The 26890-nt window shown below is 36.2% G+C and overlaps 1 protein-coding gene across 6 annotated transcripts in view; it reads left to right on the top strand.

The window, feature by feature from the left end:
- Positions 1–26890, top strand: part of ZRANB3 (zinc finger RANBP2-type containing 3) — a 285790-nt gene that overhangs the window by 46736 nt on the left and 212164 nt on the right. For all 6 annotated transcript variants that reach the window (XM_067025920.1, XM_067025924.1, XM_067025926.1 and 3 more), the window contains one exon: positions 6484–6651. In XM_067025920.1, the coding sequence (XP_066882021.1) occupies positions 6484–6651 (168 nt within the window). The remainder of the gene's footprint in view (positions 1–6483; positions 6652–26890) is intronic.

The following is a 26890-nucleotide window of genomic DNA, read 5'->3' as shown; positions in this document are numbered from 1 at the left end:
TGGGTATAAGATGGTATCTCATTGTGTTTCTGATTTGCAATTTCCTTATTACTTATGATGTTGAACATTTTTCTGTGTGCTTATTGGCCATTTATACATCTTCTTTAGAGAAACGTCTGTTCAGATCATTTTCGCATTTTTAAATTGAGTTGTGTTTTTATCATTGAGTTGTAATTGTTCTCTGTATATTCTGGATACAAGTCCTCTGTCAGATATAATTTCCACATATTTTCTCCATTTCTGTGGATTGCCCTCCCTTTCTTGATGGTATTATTTGCAGCACTAAAGTTTTTAATTTTGGTGAAGTCCAGTTTATCTATTTTTTCTTTTAATGCTTTTATTTTTGGCATTGTGTCTAAGAAACCATTGGTCACCAAGATTTACTCTTATGCTTTATTTTAAGAGTTTTTAAAAAAAATTTAGCCCTTACGTTTTAGTCCTTGATCATTTTGAGTTATTTTGTGTATGGTGTGAGTTAAGGGTCTGATTTCACTCTTTTATATGTGGATATCTAGTTCTCCCAGCACTCTTTCTTGAGAAAAATTTTTCATTTCCTATTGAATTGTTTTGACACCCTCCTCAAAAATCAACTGACTGTTAAGTGTTTATTTATGGACTCTCAATTCTATTGCATTGATCTGTCTATCAATATGCTAGTACTACACTGTTTTCATTATGTGGCTTCATAACAAGTTTTACAACCAGGAAGTATAAGTCCTCCGGCTATACTTTTTCAAGATTGTTTTGGCTATTCTGGGGCCCTTGCATTTCTATGTGAATTTTAGGCTTTAAAAGTTGAACTTGCCTTTGCATTCCTAAAATAAGCCCATTTTAGTCTTGATATTTTACTCTTTTAATTTACTGATGTATTAGGTTTGCTGATTGTTTTTTTTTCCATTAATTAATTAATTTATATTTTTAGCTGCATTGGGTCTTTGTTGCTGCGCACAGGCTTTCTCTTGTTGTGGCAAGTGGGGGCTACTGTTCATTGTGGTGTGCAAACTTCTCATTGCGGTGGCTTGTCTTGTTGTGGAGCACTGGGCTCTAGGCGCGTGGGCTTCAGTAGTTGTGGCACATGGGCTCAGTAGTTGTGGCTCACGGGCTCTAGAGCGGAGGCTCAGTAGTTGTGGCACACGGGCTTAGTTGCTTCGCGGCATGTGGCATCTTCCTGGAACAGGGCTCGAACCCATGTCTCCTGCATTGGCAGGCGGATTCTTAACCACTGCGCCACCAGGGAAGCCCACTAATTGTTTTTTAACTGATGAACATGAGAAAATGTCGTTTATATTTTTTCTTGTAATGTGCTTGTCTTATGAAGTTTAGTCTAGCTTCGTAGAATGAGCTTGAAAATAATATTTCTGTCATTACACCAGATGACTCAAGTTTGTTCATTGTGTTCTTTAATCTTTCATAACTTATAAATTTTTAATCTGCTTGTATAATCAATTGCTGAGAGATGTATTAAAATGGCTCACTATAGTTATAGATTTGGCTGTTCTTTATTTCTGTCAAATTTCTCTTTTATAACTTTTTAAAAAATTTATACCAACCTCTATCTTTTTAAAAAATTTTATTTATTTTTATTTATTTTTGGCTGTGTTGGGTCTTTGTTGCGATGCACGGACTTCTCATTGTGCTGGCTTCTCTTGTTGCCCAGCACAGGCTCTAGGCATGCGGGCTTCAGTAGTTGTGGCTTGTGGGCTCTAGGGTGCAGGCTCAGTAGTTGTAGCACACGGGCTTAGTTGCTTCTCAGCATGTGGGATCTTCCTGGATCAGGGCTCGAACCCGTGTCCCCTGCATTGGCAGGTGGATTTTTAACCAGTGCGCCACCAGAGAAGTCCATATCTGGATGTTTTGACGTATATATTTATATGCTTTGAGGCTGTGTTTATTCTAGTAAATTAAATCTTTTATCATTATAAAGTTCCCTCCTTTGTCTTAGTAATGTTTTTTTAGCCTTCAACGTATGCTGTCTTACGTTAATAAAGCTATACCAGGTTTATTTTGGTATGCATGATATATCTTTTTCCATTCTTTTACATCAAATGTTTATGAGTCCTTCTATTTAAGATGTGTCTTTCTAAAGCAGCATACAGATACTAACCTTAAAATCCAGTATGATGATCTTGTTCTTTCAATTGCCGTTTTTATTCCATTTATACTTAATGTATCTTCAAGTTCATAGATTCTCTCTGTATCTCTTCTGCTATAAATTCCATCCAATAAATTCTCAATTTCAAAAATAACAATAACAGAATTCTCTCCTCAAATTATGTAATTTCCCTGACCAGCCATTTGCTTATTTTCAAAATAAACTTTTTGGTAGTATATTTTAACAATATCTGATTCTCCTCAATACAGTTCCACTGTTTACTTAAGAATGCATCAGTAAATTGCCATTGAATTTACCTTGTTCCCAATTGATTACAAAAATGCCATCTTTAGCTTAAAAGATCTTAAAACATTGAGAATAAAAACTTTCCTTTATTCTCTTGTCAGGTGTTGCTTATCAAGATAACTGCTTAGAAAATGAGTTCTCCTAGATTTGCTTTCACTAAATTTCCTTAGCCAATAGTTGTTGTGTTCTTATAGTAACATGGTATTAAAAGTTATATATTGCTGGTTCTATCTTAATGCCCCCCCAACCTTACTAAAAATAAACTAGTATGTATAGATTGAATAAAACCTTTTTTGCTGAATTTCTAAACTAAATCCTCTACAGTTTTCATGATTAGAAAGAAGTTTATTATAACTGTTAGTTACTTGATAATTTAGAAAGGAGATTAAGTCTGAGTCTTCTACTATTAATGTAATGTTGGTTACAGCTGACCTTTTGCAGCACATGAACATGTATGTCTGATCTACATATGTATTTTTCATTATAAGTTTTGTACTTTAGAAAGATAGTATAAATGGGAAAGGGCTTTTTTAAAATGTCTTTATTTTGAGTATTAACTAAAACATTCCTTTTCTATTAATTAGATTGTACCAGTACATGTTTTTAAGTCCTTTATGTATTCAAGTACCTATTTGAATTAACAGTGAGCCAGCCACACCATAATTTTAGTTTAATTGAAATTTTTCTAAACATTTATGTTCTATTTTAGACATCTTCCATCTTCATATTTAAATAATTATTTTTCTCTTATTTGTTACTCTATTTAAACATTTTTTATTAAAATGGCTTTAGTTTCATTGTTTATTTTTACTAATACAGTACCTGATTCAGTCCTCATAAAATAAATCGTAAGTTGCAATGTGACCTCAACATAGCAGATATTTTTTTTCTTGGAGTATTTTTAAAAATTTTTTACAATGTTAAAAAAGCAAAGATTATAGGTAGTAGAATGGTTTTTGTATATTTTTCTTAGTTTCTTGCCAGTGTTCCACAGTAAAATTTTATATCCCTTATCCTACTCACGCTGAAGGGCTTCTGGAAAGTTGACATGGCTCTTTCTAATGCTCCTACCCTTAACAGGATAAATTTCACTTAATCCCATCTCCTTTGAATTTTGACTTTCTAGATTGAAGTCTGGAATGGGTGTATCTGTTTAGCAAAAGCAATAGCTGTAAGGAAGTCTGGGAAAGCAAGAGTCTGGTATTTCTAGCTTTATTATCGGAAGGTGATATCTGAGTCCCACTCATATTTGTAATGTAAGGAAATTTCTAAACATAACAGGGGTCCCAGATGTTGGGTGGCTGCAAAAAATGATATAAGTTTACGATCTCAAGTTGACTCCCAATTTATGTATTCACTCTTGTGCTCTACCTAGAGTTCCAGACTCATGTTTTTTCAAGTCTATTTGGCATGTCCACTTCATATCTTACAGTCATCTCAAACTACATATATTCTTAAAGGATTTGTTGATTTTTTTTTTCTCCCCATCCATTTGTTCATTAGCCTTTAAGGTCTCAGTTAATTGCACAATTCCATCATGCTAAGTATATCAATACATCTTGATTTCACATTTCCCTTATTCTCCACATGTACTCCATCAACTAGTCCTGTTTGCTTTACCTCTGAGACATTTCCCAAATCCAGTTCCGCTGCTAAAGATGATTTTGCCATGTCTTTTGCAGCATGATAATAGGTTTCTTGCTTTCATGCTTTCCCCCTTCTGAACCAGAATCTCTATTCTCTCTCTCTTTTAAAAAAGTTTTTGGCCACACTGCACGGCTTGCGGGATCTTAGTTCCCCAACCAAGGATCGAACCTGTGTCCCCTGCATTGAAAGCAAGGAGTCCTAATCACTGGACTGCCAGGGAATTCCCCCCATTCTCTATTCTTTTCTCAAAGTTTTATTATTGCTATTGAAAAGGTGCTAGGGATGCTGACTCATTGGTGCTTATGAGGACCTTATCAGACAAGTATGAGTCATAAATCATCTCTTAAATCTAGTTGCCATTGAGGTGGTGGGGGCTTTGTGGACCAGCAAAGTCCTATAGGAATATTTTCCCATGCTTTTCTATTGATAGCTTTGTCCTCCTCTTGTAGTTTTTGAAATGTAAGTCAGATTGCGTCACTCCCCTTCTTAAAACTATCCAGTACAGCTTTCAGTGAAGAGTGAAACGTTCTATGTTCTATGTGTGCACCGTTCAGTATGAGAGCCACTAGTCACATGTGCCTATTGAGCACTTGAAACATGGTTGATGGAGGAACTGAGGAACTGAATTTTTAATTTAGTTAAATTTAAATAGCTACATCTGCCTAATAGTGTATTTGACAGCACCTCTCCTTTGGCTTCCCTTCATTCTTAAAGTGGAATCCAAAGTCCTTATCAAGGACTTCTATGATCTGACTCTTGGTTATCTCAATAACTTCATCTTATATCATTCTCTTCATTGGTCTAACCACGTTGGCCTCTTCTCTGTTTCTAGAAAACACTTAAGTCTTTTCTCAACTCAGGGTCTTTTCACTTATGCTGTTTGCCTGGAGTGCTCTTCTATCAACTTTGAACCTGACTGGTTCTTTCATATGCTTTAGACTGTAGACCAAGACCAAGTACCACCTAAGAGTGGCCTTACCTGGTCATCCTGCCCAAAGTGGCCATTACTCTCTTAAGTTTATTCATAATACTTATACTATACTGTAATTAGTCTTGTTTATTTGTTTATATTCATCTCCCCCCTCAAGAATGTAAGTTCTGTGGGGGTGTGATCCTTGGTTCTCTAGATCGTGGCGTGTAGTACTTATTTGTTATTAATAAATACTTGTTGAATTCTTGAGATTCTTAAACATTATACACAGAGCTTTATTACTTTTTTAGGGGAGAGGCAGGCTAAAGTTTTGTAAGTCTGCAAATAATTGAGAATTAAAGCAAATTTGTTTTAAAAATGAAATGAGATTACATATAAATAGACGAATGGTTCAATCTAAATACGAAGTGTTATTATTAGAGAAGCTTTATAGTTCAGTGATTTAATAGGACTTTTTTCCTTGCAGCGTTTTAAGAATTTACTGGTATATGAAATTTTTATGTGGTGGAAAATTAAAATTATAACTGTGGAAAGCCACTGGTGAGGAAAGTGCTAATCAGGCAGAGTTTATTTCTTTTTGAATTTTATTTTATATTTCTTTTTGAATTTTATTTTATTATTATTTTTTAATATAGCAGTTTCTTATTAGTTATCTATTTTATACATATTAGTGTAAATATGTCAATCAGGCAGAGTTTATATTGTGGATTCAAGTGATTAAAGAATTCATTTTAATATTTAAAAATCAATCTCATTCAATAATATTAAGCTAATTTAATTATTATAAATTTGGAGTGATGTCTTTGTGTTTACAAGGCAATTTTTTTTTTTTTTTTTTCGGTATGCGGGCCTCTCACTGTTGTGGCCTCTCCCGTTGCGGAGCACAGGCTGTGGATGCGCAGGCTCAGCGGCCATGGCTCACGGGCCTAGCTGCTCCGCGGCATGTGGGATCTTCCCGGACTGGGGTACAAACCCGTGTCCCCTGCATCGGCAGGTGGACTCTCAACCACTGCGCCACCAGGGAAGCCCCTGCTGTCTTTGTGTTTAAAAAAAAATTTTTTTAATGCAATTTAACCTCATTCTTAGAAAATCTAGTGTAATATGAAAATGAACACCTATAAAAGGATTAGTTATAAAAGGATTCATCTTTCTGTAACAAATTCATCCCTATTTTAAAAATTATTTAATTTTTAAAAAATCTAGTTGATTTATAACTTTTTAATAATACATTTATTGCTTAAAACGGGTATGGCTACGTCATGGCTCAATTAGAAATACAAATGAAATAGAGTATGCTGGTTCTTAGCGCATTAAGTAATTGCTTTTGGACTCAGTGCTTTGAATTTTCTTTATAGCTTATTCTGGGAACATGATTTAACCAATTTATATCTAGTATGTCAAGGCTATTGATAAGTGCTTTCATATTATTATTTATGTATAATTCTCTAATACACTTAGTAATATCTATTTCCCCCACCCCTCCCTCTTGTGATTTTTTTGTTTTTAGGATCATCATGTCCAGAGGTCATGACATAAAAAAGTCTCTTACACCTCAGATTTCTTGTTTGACAAGTGAATCTTATAAACAGCTGGATTTTTTGCCTAACAAACTAAGAGCAAAACTGCTTCCCTTCCAGAAAGATGGCATCACTTTTGCCTTGAGAAGAGACGGCAGGTAAAGTACTTTTTTCAAGACATGCTAAAATGCTAAATCCCTGGCAAGTGAATAAAACAACAAAGCTTTGTGAAAAAAAATTCTTTTTGTGTATACATAGTCTTCCCATTAATTTTTTTTTTTTACTGGATCATAAATTAATAATTTCAGGATATATTTTATTTTGCCTTCATTCTTGAATGATACTTCAGTTGAGAATACAGCTCTACTTTAATAGCCATTTTTTTCTTAGCACCCCAAAGACTGTATTCTGCTGTCTTCTGACTTCCATAGGTGCCATTAAAAAGTGTGCTCTCGGGCTTCCCTGGTGGCGCAGTGGTTGAGAGTCCACCTGCTGATGCAGGGGACATGGGTTCATGTCCCGGTCTGGGAAGATCCCACATGCCGCGGAGCGGCTAGGCCTGTGAGCCATGGCCACTGAGCCTGCGCGTTTGGAGCCTGTGCTCCACAACGGGAGAGGCCACAACAGTGAGAGGCCCGCGTGCAGAAAAAAAAAAAAAAAAGTGTGCTCTCGAGTCTCAAAATATTACCCTACAGGTGACTTGATTACAAAGAGAAGAATTACACAAAATGGTCAAGGTTGGTGTCTCTAATAATGGTACAGATACCAGCATAATGTGGTACACAGGAGGTCTATAACTTTCTTTTTTAAAAATTTATTTATTTTATTTATTTATTTTTGGCTGTGTTGGGTCTTTGTTGCTGCGCGCGGGCTTTCTCTAGTTGCCGTGAGTGGTGCACGTGCCTCTCATTGCGGTGGCTTTTCTTGTTGCGGAGCACAGGCTCTAGGCATGTGGGCTTAAGTAGTTATGGCGTGCAGGCTCAGAAATTGTGGCTCGAGGGCTCTAAAGCACAGGCTCAGTAGTTGTGGCTCACGGGCCTAGCTGCTACATGGCAAGTGGGATCCTCCTGGACCAGGGATCGAACCCGCGTCCCCCGCATTGGCAGGTGGACTCTCAACCACTGTGCCACCAGGGAAGTCCCAGTGTATAACATTCTTATGTGGTGTTCTTCCTGGAAATACTTGACCTGACAATCCTGAGGAAACAGTCAAACCAGTTCAGCATGTGGGACATTTTTTCAGGACAACTGACCTGATCTCTTCAAATGATTAAATGTCATGGAGAACCAAGGGAAGTGGGAGGAATGTTCTAAATTGAGAAGCAACCTAAGAGCTAGAACAACTGAAAGTAATGCATAAACCTTGATTAGATCCTGAATAAGTAAAAAGAAAAGCTTTAAAGGTCACTTTTGGGTTAACTGGGAAAACTTCATCTGGACTCTATTAGAGTGCTGTTATTGAATTAATGTTGATTACCTTAGATGTGATAATGGTGTTATAGTTGAATATAAGAATGTTCTTGTTCCTGGGAAATGCATGATAAAGAATTTGGGGATGAAGAATCCTGCTATCTACAGCCTATTTTCTACATTTTCCCAAAAGGGAAAGGCATGTATATGTTTAGAGAAAGTTTGAGGGGATTGGCCAAAATGTTAACAGTGTGAACACTTGAGTGGTATAAATGTGTTCATTATATTATTCTTTCTGACTTTTATGTGAGTTTGAAATTTTTCAAAAAAACATCAGTCTAATTTTCATTTCTTTGTAAACCGACTTTTATCTGTATCTGATTTTAAGATTTTTCTCTTTGTCTTTGGAGTTCTGCAGTTTTGCTATAATTTATTCTATATGGTTTTCTTTTTATTTATCCTGCTTGAGATTATTGTATGTTTTTTTGTTTTGTTTTGTTTTATTATTTTTATTTTTTTGTGTGTGGTACGCGGGCCTCTCACTGTTGTGGCCTCTCCCGTTGCAGAGTACAGGCTCCGGACGCACAGGCTCAGCAGCCATGGCTCACGGGCCTAGCCGCTCCGTGGCATGTGGGATCTTCCTGGACCGGGGCATGAACCCAGGTCCCCTGCATTGGCAGGTGGGCTCTCAACCACTGCGCCACCAGGGAAGCCCTATTGTATGTTTTTAATCTGAGATTTGTGCCATGTTGATTCCAGGAAATTCTCACTCTTGAAATATTGATTCATACCCATTATCTTTATTATCTTCTTCTGCCACTCCAATTAGACTTATACTTGACCATTTCACTTTATCCTATGCTTCCATTAATGTCTCATATTTTCTGTGTCTGTCTGGGCTACATTATGGCTATTTCGTTGTTGTTGTTGTTTTAAATGGGGTTGACCAAAAAGTTCGTTCGGGTTTTTCTGCAAGATGTTACAGAAAAACCCAAATGAACTTTTTGGCCAACCCAATAAATATTTATTTATTTAATTTATTTATTTGGCTGTGCTGGGTCTTAGTTGTGGCACACGGGACCTTTGTTGCCACGTGTGGCATCTTTTACTTGTGGCATGTGGGATTTTTTTTTTTTAGTTGTGGCATGTGGGATCTTTAGTTGAGGCCTGTGGGATCTAGTTCCCTGACCAGGGATTGAACCTGGGTACACTGCATTGGGAGCTCGGAGTCTTAGCCATTGGACCACCAGGGAAGTCCCTATGACTGTTCTTGAGATCTCTCTTATAGTTTATGATTCAGCTTTTCTAATCTGTTAACTCACATATTCAGCTGTAAAGAACTTTTTTTCATGATGAATAACATATATGGAGAAATGTGTGCAGATCATAAGCGTATAACTTGAAGAATTTTCATGGTATAGCCATCACCACAATCAAGAAATAGAATGTTACCTGCATCCTAGAAACTTTCCTTTTGCTTTCTCCCAATCACTACTGCCTCCCTCCTTTCCAAAGGTAACCACTATCCTGACTTCTCACACCACAGATAACTTTTACATGTTCAACTGTGTTAATTGTAATCATCCATATGTACTCTTCTTAAAAATTTATTTAATTTATTTATTTTTGGCTGTGTTGGGTCTTCGTTGCTGCGTGCGGGCTTTCTCTAGCTGCGGTGAGCGGGGGCTACTCTTTGTTGTGGTGTGTGGGCTTCTCATTGTGGTGGCTTCTCGTGTTGTGGAGCTTGGGCTCTAGGCACGTGGGCTCAGTAGTTGTGGTGCATGGGCTTAGTCACTCCATGGCATGTGGGACCTTCCCGGACCAGGCTTGAACCCATGTCCCCTGCATTGGCAGACAGATTCTTAACCACTGTGCCACCAGGGAAGCCCCGTATGTACTCTTCTGTGTCTGACTTTTCTCATTCAACATCATTGTGAGATCCTTCCATAGTGTCGCATGTAGTTGTAATTGGTTCATTCTTATTGCTATATAAAATTCCATTGTGTAAATATACCATAATTTATTTATTCATTTTACTGTTGATGAGCACTTGGGTTGTTTCTAGTTTGAGGCTCTTAAAAATAACAATGCTATGAACACTCTTAGATAATTCTTTTGGTAAACATATATACACATTTCTGTTGTGCATATACCAAGAAGAGGAATCGCTGGTCATAAATATGCATATATTCCACTAAGTAGATGCTGCCTCTGTTAGTTTTTCAGGGATGTCATAACTAAGTACCATAACTGGGTGGGTTGAACAACTGAAATTTATTGTCTCACTGTTCTTGAGGCTAGAATTCCAAAATCAAGGTGTTGGCAGAGTTGATTCCTTCTCAGGATTGTGAGGGAAGGATCTGTTCCAGGTCTCTCTCCTTGGCTTTTAGATGCATATCTTCTTGCAATGTCTTTTCACATCATCTTTCCTCTATTTGTGTCAGAAATTTCCTTCTTATAAGGACATCAGTCATATTGGATTCGGGCCCACCCTAATGACTTAATTACTGATTACATCGGTAATGACCCTATTTCCAAATGAGGTCACTTTCTGAGGGACTGGAGCTGAGACTTCAACATATGAATTTGGGGGGACACAGTTCAACCCATAACTTGGCCAAACATTTTTCAAAGTGATTTAACCAATTTATACTTGTGTCAACAGTGGATAAGTGTCCCATTTGTACCACAGCCTCACCAGTACCTCATATTGCTTATCTTTAGTGTCATTTTAGGTATTCTTATAGGAATATAGTGATATCCATTGAATTTTCAGGTACATTTTTCTGATGACAGATGAAGCTTAATACCTTTTCATATGCTTATTCGCTGTTTGGATATCCTCTTATATTAAGTGCTTGTTCATGTCTTATCCGTTTTTCTCCTGGGTTATCTGCCTGCCTTTTTCTTATCATTTTGTAGAGACTTATCAGATTTATATTCTGGATGAGTCTTTTGTATCTGTGTTGCAAATGATTTTTCTCAGGCTATGGCTTGCCTTTTCACTCTCTTAATTATGCCTTTTGATAAGCAGACATTCTCAAATTTAATGTCCTGTTAAATATTCTTTATTGGTATTGTCTTTTAAGGCTGACACTTTTTGCATCCTATTTAAGAAATCTTTGTCTGTTACAAGGTTGTGAAGATAATTTCCTGTGTTTTCTTCTAAAATTTTTTTTGTCTCTTTTTTACATTTAGATCTGCAATCTACTTGGGTTTTTTGTTTGCTTGGCCTTGTGGCTTGTGAGATCTTAATTCCTTGACCGAGGATTGAACCCGAGCCCTTGACAGTGAAAGTGCGGATTCCTAACCGCCAGTCCACCAGGGAATTCCCTACAATCAACTTGGAATTGATTTTTTTTTTTTTGCAGTACGTGGGCCTCTCACTGTTGTGTACTCTCCCGTCGCAGAGCACAGGCTCTGGACACTCAGGCTCAGAGGCCATGGCTCACGGGCCCAGCTGCTCTGCGGCATGTGGGATCTTCCCAGACCGAGGCACGAACCCGTGTCCCCTGCATTGGCAGGCGGACTCTCAACCACTGCACCACCAGGGAAGCCCTGGAATTGATTTTTGTGTATGTTATAAGGTAGAGGTGATGGTGGATTGATTGGTTTTATTTATTTATTTATTTACTTTTGTATATGGAATATAATTGAACCATCACAATTTATTTATTTATTTATTTATTTATTGGCTGCGTTGGGTCTTCGTTGCTGTGCAAGGGCTTTCTTGTCGTAAGCGGGGGCTACTCTTCATTGTGGTGTGCGGGCTTCTCATTGCAGTGGCTTCTCTTGTTGTGGAGCATGGGCTCTAGGCATGCGGACTTCAGTAGTTGTGGCACGTGGGCTTCAGTAGTTTTGGCTCATGGGCTCTAGAGCAGAGGCTCAGTAGTTGTGGCACACAGGCTTAGTTGCTCCGTGGCATATGGGATTTTCCTGGACCGGGCCTCGAACCCATGTCCCCTGCAGGTGGATTCTTCAACACAGCACCACCAGGGAAGTCCTATGCTTCCATTTCTTTAATTGCCCTCTATTTATTTCATCTCAATTATTCTTTCACTTATTTCTTTTTCAGTAAATTTTTTGTAATTTTCAATATATAGTTCTTTCACATATATCATTAAATTTATTCTTAGGTATTTAATATTTTTGGTGCTGTTATAAACGGTCTTCCCCCTGCCCCTGCTGATTTTAAGGTTTTCTCTTTGTTCAGCTATCCAAAATTTTACTATGATGTGCCTAAGTGTGGTTTTCTTTGCATTTATACTTCTTAATCTGTGGGCTGGTATCATTCATTAGTTCTGGATAATTCTCAGTTGTTTTCTGTTCAACTGTTATTTTTGCTCATTCTTAATACTCCTTGCCTCCAGTTATACCTATGTTAGACCTTTTTTTGGTGTCCCATATATCTCTTATCTTGTTTTTTTGTATTTTCTTATTTTAAATTTCTCTGCTTCAGTTGGATATTTTTGTTTATCCATAATCTTGTTAACTAATACTATCTTTTGCTGTAAGTTAATCTATTGAATTCTCTTAAGGAAGAGACCATCACTCAAAATATCTGAAACCAAAACCCACACAATATGTCTGACACAGGGAATTCCCTGGTGGTCCCTTTGTTAAGGACTCTGCACTTTCACTGCTAAGGGCTGGGGTTCAATCTCTGGTTGGGGAACTAAGATCCCAGAAGCAATGTGGCATGGCCAAAAAAAAAAAAGTCTGAAACAGAGAAGTTGAATTTATTACTTGGTAAGCAAGGGAGAACTGTGCTCCTTAGACATGGCTCTCCAAACAAAGCAAAGAGTTAGTATTGTATCTGGTTTGGGGGAAAGTCTGTAGACTGTAAAATGCAGGAGTGTTTAATGACTTGCTGAATTTCAGAGTATAGTTTAGAGATTAGCTGACTAATGTCAAAGAACAGTCAGTCTGTTCCTTTCTTGAAATTGGAGAATAGGAACATTTTATTTTCTGTTCTTAATGTCAGATAGTGTATTTTTAAGCCCTAGAATATCCAGTTTCTATCTGCCTTGTTACGATGTTGGTATCTTGTTTCTTGCCGTGTTTTAATTTCATCTCTTATTTCTGTAAATATCTAGAATATACTTATTTTACATATCTGAAGTGTTTTGGAGGCTAATTTTACCTTTTGTTGTTATTATTGTTCATGATAGCTTATTTCCCAATGTATTTGCTAATTTAAAAAACTTTTGTTTTAATAATTAAGTAATCTTAATCTCTGGGAATTTTGAGAAACATAAATAGTGGGTAGATTCTTTTAGGAAGGACTTACAAAGATAAGTCTTTGGTTTAAGTTTTTCCAGGTCACATAGGCAGTATCAAATTCATTTTTAGGTAGGCTTATGATTATGAATTTTGATCATTAATTTTCTCCGCATGCCACAACTTAAGTTTCCTTATTGGCTTTAAAAAAATTATAGGTATAATTAAATTCAGTAAAGTGCACAGATTTTAGCTGTATGGTTCAGTGAATTCTGATATATGTATACTTCTGTGTTTTCAAACATGTCAGATACAGATACTTCCATCACCCAGAATAGGCCTCTTTTGAGTCAACTCCTTCCCCTTGAATTAGGCAACCACTGATCTGATGTCTGTCACCAGAATGTATTTTTTTGTATTAGTTACTTGATGCTCTCTTAATTTTTTAAAAAATTTATTTTATTTACTTATTTATTTTTGGCTGCGTTGGATCTTCGTTGCTGCTTGCGGACTTTCTCTAGTTGTGGCGAGCGGGGGCAACTCTTCCTTACGGTGCATGGGTTTTCTCATTGCAGTGGCTTCTCTTGTTGTGGAGCACGGGCTCTAGGCATGTGGGCTTCAGTAGTTGTAGCACGCGGGCTCAGTAGTTGCGGCTCGCAGACTCTAGAACGCAGGCTCAGTAGTTGTGGCACACGGGCTTAGTTGCTCCGCGGCATGTGGGATCTTCCCGGACCAGGGCTTGAACCCATGTCCTCTGCATTGGCAGGCAAATTCTTAACCACTGCACCACCAGGGAAGTCCCTCTCAATATTTTTTAATTTTCTACTTAGAAATAATTTTAACTTATAGAGAAGTTATTAAGAAAAGTATAGAAATAACTTTCATATACCTTTTATCTAGTTTAATTTTAAACATTTTGCCACTTTTCCTTTACCTTTTTTTAAACTTTTTATTTTATGTTGAAGTATAGTTGATTAACAATGTTGTGATAGTTTCAGGTGTACAGCAAAGTGATTCAGTTATACATATACATGTATCTATTCCTTTTCAAATTCTTTTCCCATTTGGGTTGTTATATAATATTGAGCAGAGTTCCCTGTGCTATACAGTAGGTCCTTGTTGGTTATCCATTTTAAATATAGCAGTGTGTACATGTCAGTCCCAAACTCCCTAACCCTTCCCCCTCACCCAACCATAAGTTTGTTCTTAGGTTTGTGACTCTGTTTCTGTTTTGTAAATAAATTCATTTGTATCATTTCCTTTTAGGTTCCGCATGTAAGTAATATCACACTGTATTTCTCTTTCTCTGTCTGACTTACTTCACTCAGTATCACAATCACTAGATCCATCCATGTTGCTGCAAGTGGCATTAATGGCTGAGTAGTATTCCATTGGGTATATGTACCACATCTTATTTATCCATTCTTCTGTCGATGGACATTTAGGTTGCTTCCATGTCTTGGCTGTTGTAAACACTGCTGCAATGAACATTGGGGTTCCTTTACTTTTTTATTCTCTCTCCCTCTCCCTCTGTCTCTTTCTTTGTCTCTCTCTACACATACACATGCATGTTAGTGTTATTTTTTTTTCTGAATCACTTGAGGGTAGGTTACATGTATCATGCTCCTTTAACCTACAATATTTCAATATAGTGTGTATTTTTTAAGAACAAAGGTATTCTCTAACATAGCCACAGTACATAATCAAATTCAGGATATTTAACTTTGCAATTCTTTAATCTACATATCTGTTGTCAATTGTACCAATAATATCCTTATAGCATTTTTTTTCTTTTAGTGCAAAGATCCAGTCCCAGATCAGCTTTTGCATTTAGTGATATCTCTTTCTTTCCTTTATTGTAGGATAGTTCCACAGCCTTTCATGACATTAGAATTTTTTTTAAAGAATATAGGCCTGTTTATTTTATAGACTGTGTCACAGTTTCTTTAATGTTTTCTCATGACAGAATTTAGATTAGTCCTTTCTGGATTGGTACATAAGTGAGATCAAGGTCCTGTCCTTATCAGGATATTGCTTTTGAAGGCACACTGTATCTGTCAACCTCTCACTGGTGGTATTAATTTTGATTGCTAGTCAAAGTGTTGTAGTTTCTCTGCCATATATATAGTTACTATTTTTCCCTTGCTCAATTGTTGCCTATTTAACAAACAACTAACATGAGATGTTAAGACCATGCAAATATGCTTCTCCTTATTCGATTTTTTTCCTCGGATTTGCATCCATAGATGATTCTTGCTTAAAATAATTTTTTCCATGTAGTTGTTAAAATGTTGATTTATTGACTGGCATTCTACTCTAAGGAAGAGTCCTCCTCTGCCCAACAATCTCTTTCTCTCTCTGTCTTTGCCCATCCATCTGTCCTTCCCTCCTCAGTATGGGCTCATGGAATCCTATATATTGAATGAGTTATAATCCCTTACTGTACCATAGCGTACGTTTTTCTTTTTTGGAACTTAGTATGAATGGAAATCATATAATTTATGTATGCCTGACTTCTCTTGTTCAACATGTTTTTGAGATTCGTATACATTTTTTTGATCTCTGAATGTAGGACAGTTATTTTATTCATTCACTTGCTGACAGACATTTGGGTTGGTTCTAATTTAGGAGTCTTATGAATAAAGATGGTATTAACATTCTTGAACAAGTCCGTTTGTGGACATGCTTTTTCCTGCTAGATTTTAGGGTAGGTATCTGTTTAACTTTGTAAGAAAACTGCCCAACTTTTTTTCCACCCCATCAGCAATATATGAGAGTTCTTGGTGCTTGAAGTCTCAGCCTATATAGTTTTAGCCATTCAAAATTAATGGATCTTCATGTGGTAGCTCATTGTATTTTAATTTGTATTTTCCTAATGACTAATGATGTTGGCATCTTTCCAGACAGCTTATTGGCTGTCTATCTATATGAGATAGTTATATCTTATATTAATGTTTTACCCATGTTTCAGTTGTTATCTTTTTTTTTTTTTTTTGGCCTCACTGCATGGCTTGCGGGATCTTAGTTCCCCTTCTGGAGACTGAACCTGGGCTGTGGCAGTGAAAGCACTGAGTGCTAACCATTGGACTGCCAGGGAATTCCCAGTTGTTGTCTTTTTACCTCTGATTTGAAGGAGTTTTTTTTATACTCTGCATAAAACACCTATGCCACATACATGTGTTATGGGTAGTTTCTCCCAGTCTATAACTTGCCTTTTACTTTTCTTCACATTATCCTTTGATCAACAGAATTTTAGAAGTTTGATAAAATCTAGTTAATCCATTTCTTATATGGTAATGCTTTTTATGTTGTTACCAGTAAGTCTTTTTTACCCCACAATCACAAATATGGTCTCTTATGTTTTGTACTAGAAGTTTTATAGTTTTAGCATTTGTGTTTTGTTATATGATTTATCTCAAATAAATTTTTGTATATGGGGTGAGATGAGAGTTCTAGGTTCAGTTTTCTTTCACACTGATATCCAGTTATTCCAGCACCATTTGTAGAAAAGTCTATATTCTTTTCCATAAGTTACCTTGGTGCCCTTGTGGCACAGCAATTGACCATACATGTATAAATCTACTTCCTGTTGGTTTCCTTTTGCTTATATCTCTCTTTCTGTTGTCACCCCTTTTCCACTTTCATTTATGTTGTAGCTTTCTTAGGCTCATGTTTTGTTTAGGAGCCTCACTTCCACTGTTCATTTTGTGTAGATCTAAGACCCTATTCCTATTGCTCTGCTTGGCTGTTAAATCTTAAGGTTCCCTGTTGATGGTGTCTGTAGACACCTTCATTATGACCCATGGCTTTATTACTTACCTGTTACTCTGGGTTTGACTTTGTCTTTTGTTTCTGGTCATTGTAAATTTTTTTTTACTTTACTCCAGGCTATATTTGCATTTTAAAATATAGTATTTTATCTAATTTCCATATTTCTAGGTATTTGCCAAGGAAAGGGCTTTTAGAATAACTAAACCACCATAGTAGTGGGAGCATGAATTTTACTGTTAAATCTTCATTTGGGATTATCCTCTGTATCATTCATTATATAATAGCCTTATTATAAAATTACTTAATTCTTTCCTTTTGTACTCTAAATTTAATCTTGTATAATTAATATTCCAACAACTATTTCTTTCTCACCATAATTTTTTTTAGTGTACATTTAACCATCTTTCTATTTTCAACATTTTTGGGACACTTCCTTTAGATGCTTTTTTAAATTTCAAAGTCAAGATTTCACTTTGTGATTCAGTTTGTCTTCTCTCTTAAGTGTTATTAAGCTTACTTTCATTCGTTGACATTAGAGCTATGTTTGGTCTTAATTCCGTCATCATAGTAATTGTTACTGTTTCTGTTCCTAAAAATGTTACTATATAATCACTTTGTGAACCACCAAATATATTACTATGTGATCCAAGTTTTCTTCTGTTTAGTATGTGCTTTTAGTAATTTGAAAGGTATAGACTTTGAATCCATTGGTAATCTTTATAACTATAGCTTTGTATAATATACTTGTATCTCCATTTTATTAGGGAGTGTTTTCTTATTCCCAGTTATGTGTAGTGATAGTTGGTATGTTGCCTTTTTCTCTTTCTATCCTTTCTCAGCACATCATATTAATTGGTTAAATTATTATTCTGATGTTACTTTTGTATTTTTGAAAATACTTATAATTTATTCTACAATATACTTAGATTATTTTCTCTATCAACTTTATTTTTTTTTAATTTGGCCACACCACACGGCTTGTGGGATCATAATTCCTTGACCAGGGATTGAACCTGGTCCCGGACAGTGAAAGCAAGGAGTCCTAACCACTGGACCGCCAGGGAATTCCCCTTTACCATCTTTAAATGATCTTTGCCTTTTTCCCCTTACCTCTTGTTAGGTATGTAATTTCGGTGTTGTTGTTGTCTGTAACTGTTACATTCTCTTCTGTATGCAGATTATTTAAACCACTAAGTAATTTCATTGCTTCCCTTCAGTCCATTTTGTTTCTGCACAGTGTTCTTTGGTTGAAGTTATCTCCTCAAAGTTTTTCAGGACTAATGAGAAACCAATTCCCCAGTTTCTTGCATTTTAAAAACGTCTTTACACAGAGTTTATACTAAATGATAAAGCGGCTGAGTAAGAAATTCCTCAGTCTTACTTTCTTTTCTGGCTGATGTTGTAGGCATTGCTCCACTGTTTACTGTAGACAAGCTGAGGGCCGCCTGGGTTTTTTTTTCTTCTTAGAGATGATTGATTTTTTTTTGGTTTCACTACCCATTTTGGCAGTCCAGTACTGGAATATGTCTTGGTGTTGATGCATCTATATCTCTTTCTGGATGTGCTATATTATTTTAATGTCTAGTTTACACTTTTCTATCATTTCTGGGAATTTTTCTTGAATTATATGGAGAACGGTTTTTCAGGTCTTTTATTTTGGTTTTCTTTGAAGCCATCAAGTATGCTTATGTTTTTTGATTCATTTTGGCCTATCATCTCTATCCTTTGTGTTTTCTGTCATAATTTATTTTTTCTCTAAAACACTTTTGGTCTGTTCATTCCCTTTGAAAATTTTCTTTCAGTCATGTCCTATGTATACTTTCCTGTTTTTTTAGAAGTGCCTATTCTCTCTTCTGCTTCCATTTGGTCTTCATTTCAGTGGTGTTTATTTTTCTTTTACTTCTCACACCCATCAGTTCACATTTAATTTCTTTGTTTTTTTAACATAACTTCATTAAGTTTCTGTACCTCTACTTTATATATCTTGTGTTATAGAGGTAATTCAAGTTTAAATTTGTGGCACACTCTTTAACTATGATTTTCATCTGCTTCATAGGTACTTTTTTCTGTGCTTTTCCTTTCGATTTCCATTTTGTTTCCTTCTTTATATATTCATAGCATCAATTTTTTAAAGAAATTACTGCTCATCATTCAATGAGGAACATTTTTCCTGAGCCTGCTATTTACGAAAGATCACCTCAGAGAGGGCTATGGTAATGTTCCAGACTAAAACCCATTCTCTTTATGACACTATTTTTAAAAAATTATTTATTGTTATTTTAATTTATTTTTATTGAAGTATGGTTAATTTACAATATTGTGTTAGTTTCAGGTATACAGCATAATGATCCAGTATATTTGCAGATTATATTCTGTTATAAGTTATTATAAGATAAAGCGTACAATTTCCTGTGCTATATAGTATATCCTTGCTGCTTATCTAATTAATATGTAGTAGTTTGTTAATCTCATACCCCTAATTTGTCCCTCCCTCCTCTCTCCCCTTTGGTAACCACAAATTTATTTTCTGTATCTGTGAGTCTGTTTTGTATATACATTCATTTGTATTATTTTTTAGATTCCACATATAAGTGATATCATATAGCATTTGTCTTTCTCTGTCTGCCTTATTTCACTGAGTATAATATTCTCTAGGTCCATCCACATTGCTGCAAATGGCAATATTTCATTCTTTTTTATGGCTGAGTAATAGTCCATTATATGAGAGAGCGAGAGAGTGAGTGTGTGTGTATGTGTGTGTGTGTATCACATCTTCTTAATCCAGTAGTCTGCTGATGGGCACTTGAATTGCTTCTGTGTCTTGGCATTGTAAATAGTGCTGCTGTGATCATTGGGGTGCATGTACGTTTTTGAATTAAGTGTTTTTGTTTTTTCTAGGTATATTCCCAGAAGTGGAATAGCTGGATCATATGGTGGTTCTATTTAAGGCATAGTTAAGGTAGTTTTTTTAAGGCACCTCCATACTGTTTTCCACAGTGACATAGTTACATTCCCACCAACAGTGTACAAGACTTCCCTTTTCTTCACATACTCTCCAACATTTGTTATTTGTAGACTTTTTTTTTTTTTTTTTTTTTGCGGTATGCGGGCCTCTCACTGTTGTGGCCTCTCCCATTGCGGAGCACAGGCTCCGGACGCGCAGGCCTAGTGGCCATGGCTCACGGGCTTAGCCGCTCCACGGCATGTGGGATCCTCCCGGACCAGGGCACGAACCCGTGTCTCCTGCATCGGCAGGCGGATTCTCAACCACTGCGCCACCAGGGAAGCCCAATTTGTAGACTTTTTGATGATAGCCATTCTGATAGGTGTGAGGTGAAACCTGATTGTGGTTTTGATTTGCATTTCTCTAATATTTAGTGGTGTTGAGCATCTTTTCATGTGCCTATAAGCCATCTGCGTGTCTTCTTTGGAAAAATGTCTAATTCAAGTCTTCTGCCCATTTTTTGATTAGGTTGTTTGGTTTTTTGATATTGAGTTATATGAACTGTTTGTATATTTTGGATATTAACCCCTTGTCAGATGCATTATTTGCAAATATTTTCTCCCATTTTGTAGGTTGTCTTTTTGTTTTGTCAATGTTTTCCTTTGCTGTGCAAAAGCTTTTAAGTTTAATTAGGTCCCATTTGCTTACTTTTGCTTTTATTTACTTTGCTTTAGGAGACTGAGCCAAGAAAATATTTCTACTATTTATGTCAAAGAGTGTTTTGCCTGTGTTCTCTTCTAGGCGCTTTATGGTTTCATGTTTATGACAGTATTTTTATATGTAATTTATTTCTTTTGATTATATGACTTGAGCAAAAGAAATCCACATAGCAGTGTAACTAATGGTATAAAGACTCTCAGTCATCTCTTAGCCTCTCTATGCTACCCCCATTTGGGGTTTCATCATTGAGCTCTGGCCTCCTCTGATTTCTCCTTGCAGCCAGACTGGACCCAGGGATATGCTGGCTGCTGGTCAGTCTGTCTAGCCTGTTGTGTTGACTTACAGAAGGGATTCTTGACTTGGCAACCGAAGCGTCCCCCTCACTTTGGAACTGTGTTGTACTGTTTAGTTTTGTTTTCCTGAGATGTGAAGCCAGAAGTGTTTTTTCTAGATATACTCCTTCATTTGTCGTTGTTGTTTTATTTTTTGGCCACGTGGCATGTGGGATCTTAGTTCCCCGACCAGGGATCAAACCCGCAACCCATGCAGTGGAAGCGCAGAGTCTTAACCATTGGATGGCCAGGGAAGTCCCTGTTGTTGTTTTAGTATTTAATATTTTTGGTAACCTATCCTTGTTTTGTCTAGTTTTCAAAGATGATAAATAACCATGAGTTATATTTTTGAATCTGTGCTCCACCAAGCTCAGTGTTAGATACATACCATAAGTAATTATTAAGTGATTTTTTTACATATGTATTTTTGTCTGGTTATGTGTATACATGGCTGAAAATAATTGGCAAACTTATTAATGTTTGTAGTTTTTAGTATATGGTTGAACAAGAAGAAGGTTTGCTGTAAACATCATTTACTTATTCACATCTGGTAAGATATAAGATATATAAGATATATATATAAGATGACTGTCACTGAATTATTAGGCTTAGGCTTGTACATTGTCATTGGTACTTTCATCATTAGTTAATACTCTTTGTATAGATGGTGTTCTGAAATAAACTGAATTTCATTTCTTCTGGAAATCCTAGCAGAACCATTTGTTTTAATTATTTGTCTGCATGGGGGAAGAGAAGACTTCGTGGTATTTAAGGCTTTTACCAAAAGTATGAGATGATGTTATAGTCATTTGTATTCTTTAAAGGTATCACTTGACAATGTAATTTGTTGCATTGTTTTCTTTTCTTTCCTAAAATTGAAAAGTTTTTGGTTATAATACCCATTTAGATATACTGCTTTTGTAGTGTTATAATCCCTACTAGTTTGGCTGAATATAGATTGAATTTTTGCATCAGTGAACAAAAATATTGAAACACCTGGTCATTTTGCTACAAGAAGTTTCTTTGTTAAATTATTTTAATATTACTGTGTATATCACCATGCTTATCATTTCAACTTAAGATAAGGATAACAGGTGAATATATGAGTGAACCTTGAAGTTGGGTATAAGAAAGCTGAAGAAATAAGTAGCAAAAATTTACTTATTAATTTCATACAATCTGAGTCATCTAATTCATGAGAAATGAAATCTTGACATTCTAAATAGCATTAATTTGAGTTGTAGAGCAAAGTCATTGTTTTGCCCCCTCCCCAAGCAGTGAGGGCCCTATAACAGTATCTAGAGAGAGATTTGGCAATATCAAAAAGCTTTATTGATATATACATCAATAGGTATAAATTTTGCATAAGCAAAAAAAAACAAAACAAAAATAAACAAGTGGGACTGCATCAAAGTAAAAAGGTTTTGTACAGTAAAGGAAACAACGAACAAAATGAAAGGGCAAGTGGGAGAAAATATTTGCAAATCATATATCAGATACGGGGTAGTATCCAAAATATATTAGAAACTCATACAACTCAAAAAACAAATAATTCAATTTAAAAATGATCGAAGGACCTGAATAAACATTTTTCCAAGAAGACATACAGATAGCGAACAGATACATGGAAAGATGCTCAGCATCACCAGTCATCAGGGAAATGCGAATATAAAATCACAATAACACATCACTTCATACCTGTTAGGAAGGCTTTTATCAAAGAGACAAGAAATATCAAGTGTTGGCGAGAATGTGGAAAAAAGGGAATCTTAGTGCACTATTGATGCACATGTAAATAGGTATAGCCATTGTGGAAAACAGTATGGAATTTCCTCAGAAAATTTAAAATAGAACTACCATGTGATCCAGCAATCCCACTTCTGGGTATATATCTGAAAGAAATGAAATCGCTATCTGGAAGAGATCTGTACCCCCATGTTCATTTCTATATTATTCACAGAAGCCACAGTAGCCATGTGGAAACAACCTAAGTGTCCATTAATGGATGAATGGATAAAGTTGTAACGACATGGATGAATCTTGATGGCATTATGCTAAATGACATTAATTCAGACGGAGAAAGACAGATATTGTATGAACTCACTTATATGTGGGATCTAAAAACACTGAACTCATAGAAAGTAGATTAGTGGTTTCCAGGTGCCAAAGAGTAGGGGAAAATGGGGAGTTGTTGGTCAAAGGGTACAAACTTTCAGTTGTAAGATGAGTAATTTCTGGATCTAATGTATAACATGGTGACTATAGTTAGCAGTACTGTACTGTATGTTTGAAAGTTGCTTAAGAGAGTAAATCTTAAATGTTCTCAGCACACACACAAAAATGGTAACTATGTATGGTGATAGATGTGTTAACTAACCTTATTGTGGTAATCATGTCAAAATATATATGTATATCAAATCATCACATTGTACACCTTAAACTTACAGGTTATATGTCAATTACATCTCAATAAAGCTAGAAAAAATATATATAATTTTTATAGATGATCTTAACTGCTACTTTCATTTTAGATAAACTTACTAAATCAGGATTTTTATCTACCTGCTTTCAGGCATTTTTATGCTTTGAGGAATAAAGTTAAGTGTGCTTATAGATTAACATGTATGCTAATTTCTGTTGAAGATACAGTTTCACTTTCTTATCATTTGTGTGTTCACTGGAGTAACATTTTTAATTTCCTTGAAGAACTTTTCCTTTGCAGTCACAACTTGACTAATTGGTGCAAGAGCACTAGCATTCATCCTGTCTCGGCTTTTGACATGCCTTCCTCACTAAGTTTAATCATTTCTAGCTTTTGACTTAATGTGAGGGACATGTGACTCTTTCTTTCACTTGAACACTTAAGAGGCTATTGTAAGGTTATTAATTGGCCTAATTCCATGTTATTATGTCTCAGGGTATAGTGAGACCTGAGGAGAGAGACAGGGAATGGTTGGTTGGTGGAACAGTCAGAACACACTCAACATTTATTAAGTTTACTGTCTTGTATGGACGTGGTTCATGGCACCCCAAAACAATTACAATAGTAACATCAAAGATCACTGGTCAGTGATCACCGTAACAAATAAAATGATAATAAGGAGTATATTTATTAAAATTTCCCCACTTATCATAAAATGTCTTTCTTTGCACTGTTGGTTTTTTTGAATTGTTTCTAGACAAGGTCCACACATTGCATTTGGTTGGCTCTTTAACTTTTAGATCAGCAAATCTATAGGAATATTAAAGTATTTTCACTTGTAAACTTGCCTTATTAACCTTTTAAATTTTTCCTTGGTTGAGCTGTAGTTTATTTTTAAAATAAGGGAACATTCTATGATGAATTTAAATATCCATCAGCACTTTGTATTTTTTCATGAATCCTCAAAACAGCCTAATGGAATAAAGTAATATTTTAATGGCTGCTTTTCCAGAAATTATCTATGTAGTCCCTACTATGGTATTGTGTACTTAATAACACTGGTGTGGAGCTAAAGCAGCATGTTCTTTGGCCATAGCTGGCCTCATGGTCTTCCTGTTTCACCCATTCTACCATTATGATCACAGGCATATTCTTAAAAGTCTTTGAAGTTGGGAATTATAACATGATGTCCAGTTCAAAAGAGATACTCAAATATTTGATTGAATTATTATGAATTACTTACTTAAATATTCATGAGTAGATGAATTATCTCTGGAAACCTCAGGGTTTCAGAATGACTGCAGACATAAAAGTAGACGCATGGCAGGAAGAGCATACTCTAGAAGTGAAGACAAAGTAACTGAGACCCCAAAATTAAGTGAACACTTCTTGTGTTAAGTATAGACTCAAAGGTTAGACCTGATTAGACTATTGTACATAGAGGGATAGCAGATTTTTATCAGTAACAAATCTTTTTTACTGATAAATTAGATTTTTGGGAATAGTGACAAAATGAGAATGTTACATTGATCACTAGTTACTGTTTTGGGCTGCAGTTAAAACTGGTCATTGGAAGAGTGAATGGTTGATTTCAATCATCACAAAAGGAAGAAACCACCAATGAAGTGCAAAGTAAAACAGCCCTTTGGTCTGCAGAAGAAAAATGCTACTGTTCTTATCTGAGAATGGCCATCAGAGGCAGATGGCTGATTTTCTTCTGTAAATCCTGGTGTGTGAGTGGAGGGTGTGGGTGGTGCGTATTTGGACCAGTACTCTCTTGAGTTGCAGCTCAGTGGTGTGTGTGTGTGTGGGGGGGCTGGCCAAATCGTGACAGCTGTCATACCAGTCTATGATACCTTACTGGTGTGTGTGTGTGTGTGTGTGGTGGTGTGTGTGTGTGTGTTGGGCTGGCCAAATCGTGACAGCTGTCATACCAGCATGCATTTTAAAAAAACTTATCAAAATTGGTAAATTTTTGTGTACCATTTTAATATGAAAGATGGAAGAAAAAAAGCAACATTTTTGGCATATTGTGCTTTATTATTTCAAGAAAGGTAAAAACGCAACTGAAACACATAAAAAGATTTGTGCAGTCTGGGGAAAGTGCTGTGACCGATCAAATGTGTCAAAAGTGGTTTGCAAAGTTTCGTGCTGGACGATGCTCCGTGGTCGGGTAGACCAGTTGAAGTTGATAGCGATCAATTCAAGACGTTAATTGAGAACAATCAACATTATACCACAAGGGAGATAGCTGCTGACATACTCAAAATATCCAACTCAAGCATTGAAAATCATTTGCACCACCTTGGTTATGTGAATTGCTTTGATGTTTGGGTTCCACATAAGTTAAGTGAAAAAAAACCTTCTTGACTGTATTTCCACATGCAATTCTCTACTTAAACATAACAAAAAGTTCCGTTTTTAAAACAAATTGTGATGGGCAAGGAAAAGTGAACACTGTACAATGTTGTGGAATGGAAGAGATCGTGGGGGAAGTGAAATGTACTACCACCAACCACACCAAAGGCCGGTCTTCATCCAAAGAAGGTGATGTTGTGTATATGGTGGGATTGGAAGGGCGTCCTCTATTATGAGCTCCTTCCGGAAAAACAAATGATTAGTTGCAACAAGTACTGCTCTCAATTAGACCAGCTGAAAGCAGCACTTGATAAAAAGCGTCCTGAGTTAGTTAACAGAAAACACATAATCTTCCATCAGGATAACACAAGACTGCATGTTTCTTTGATGACCAGGCAAAACTCTCACAGCTTGGCTGGGAAGTTCTGATTCATCTGCCATATTCACCAGACATTGCGCCTTCGGATTTCCATTTATTTTGGTCTTTACAAAATTCTCTTAATGGAAAAAATTTCAGTTCTCTGGAAGACTGTAAAATGCACCTGGAACAGTTCGTTGCTCAAAAAGATAAAAAGTTTTGGGAAGACGAAATTCTGAAGTTACCTGAAAAATGGCAGAAGGTTGTGGAACAAAAGGGTGAATGCGTTGTTCAATAAAGTTCTTGGTGATAATGAAAAATGTATCATTTATTTTTACTTAAAAACCAAAGGAACTCTTCGGGAAACCCAATATATATGTCACCTCCCCCACCTTTTTTTTTTTTTAAGATTTCTATCTTAGAACAAATAATGTCTGACCCTTAGATGATTAACCTTCAGTTTATCATGGTAACTGAACTGTATAGAAACCAAACCACAGGTATTATTGAAAATATTTCAGTATCCATTCATTTGTAAGAGGAAATTCAGGGTTAGAGTTAGGGTGAGTCAAACATATGGCAGAATCCAAAGGATTCATATTGTTTACTCAAACTGGAATGAAACTAATTGTTCTCTGTTTGTTCCTGTAAGTACGTTTGTCTATAGGCAAGGTAAGGTTCCTTTTTAAAAGGGCGTGGTTTTGTGTTGGGAGCTCTGGAGCTGGGAAAGTGAGGGCTGCTGCTCTGGGCCACACTGCCACCTGGGGGCTAATAGGAAACTCTGTCATGGTGTTATTAGTGCCAGAAATCTTTGAAATTGACCTTGGTTCTGTTAAGACAAATACCAAAGCACCATTATCTGT

Source organism: Kogia breviceps, chromosome 2, assembly GCF_026419965.1.
Source record: "Kogia breviceps isolate mKogBre1 chromosome 2, mKogBre1 haplotype 1, whole genome shotgun sequence".
In the NCBI taxonomy this organism is placed as follows: domain Eukaryota; kingdom Metazoa; phylum Chordata; class Mammalia; order Artiodactyla; family Physeteridae; genus Kogia; species Kogia breviceps.
This window is presented reverse-complemented; position numbering and strand designations above follow the sequence as displayed.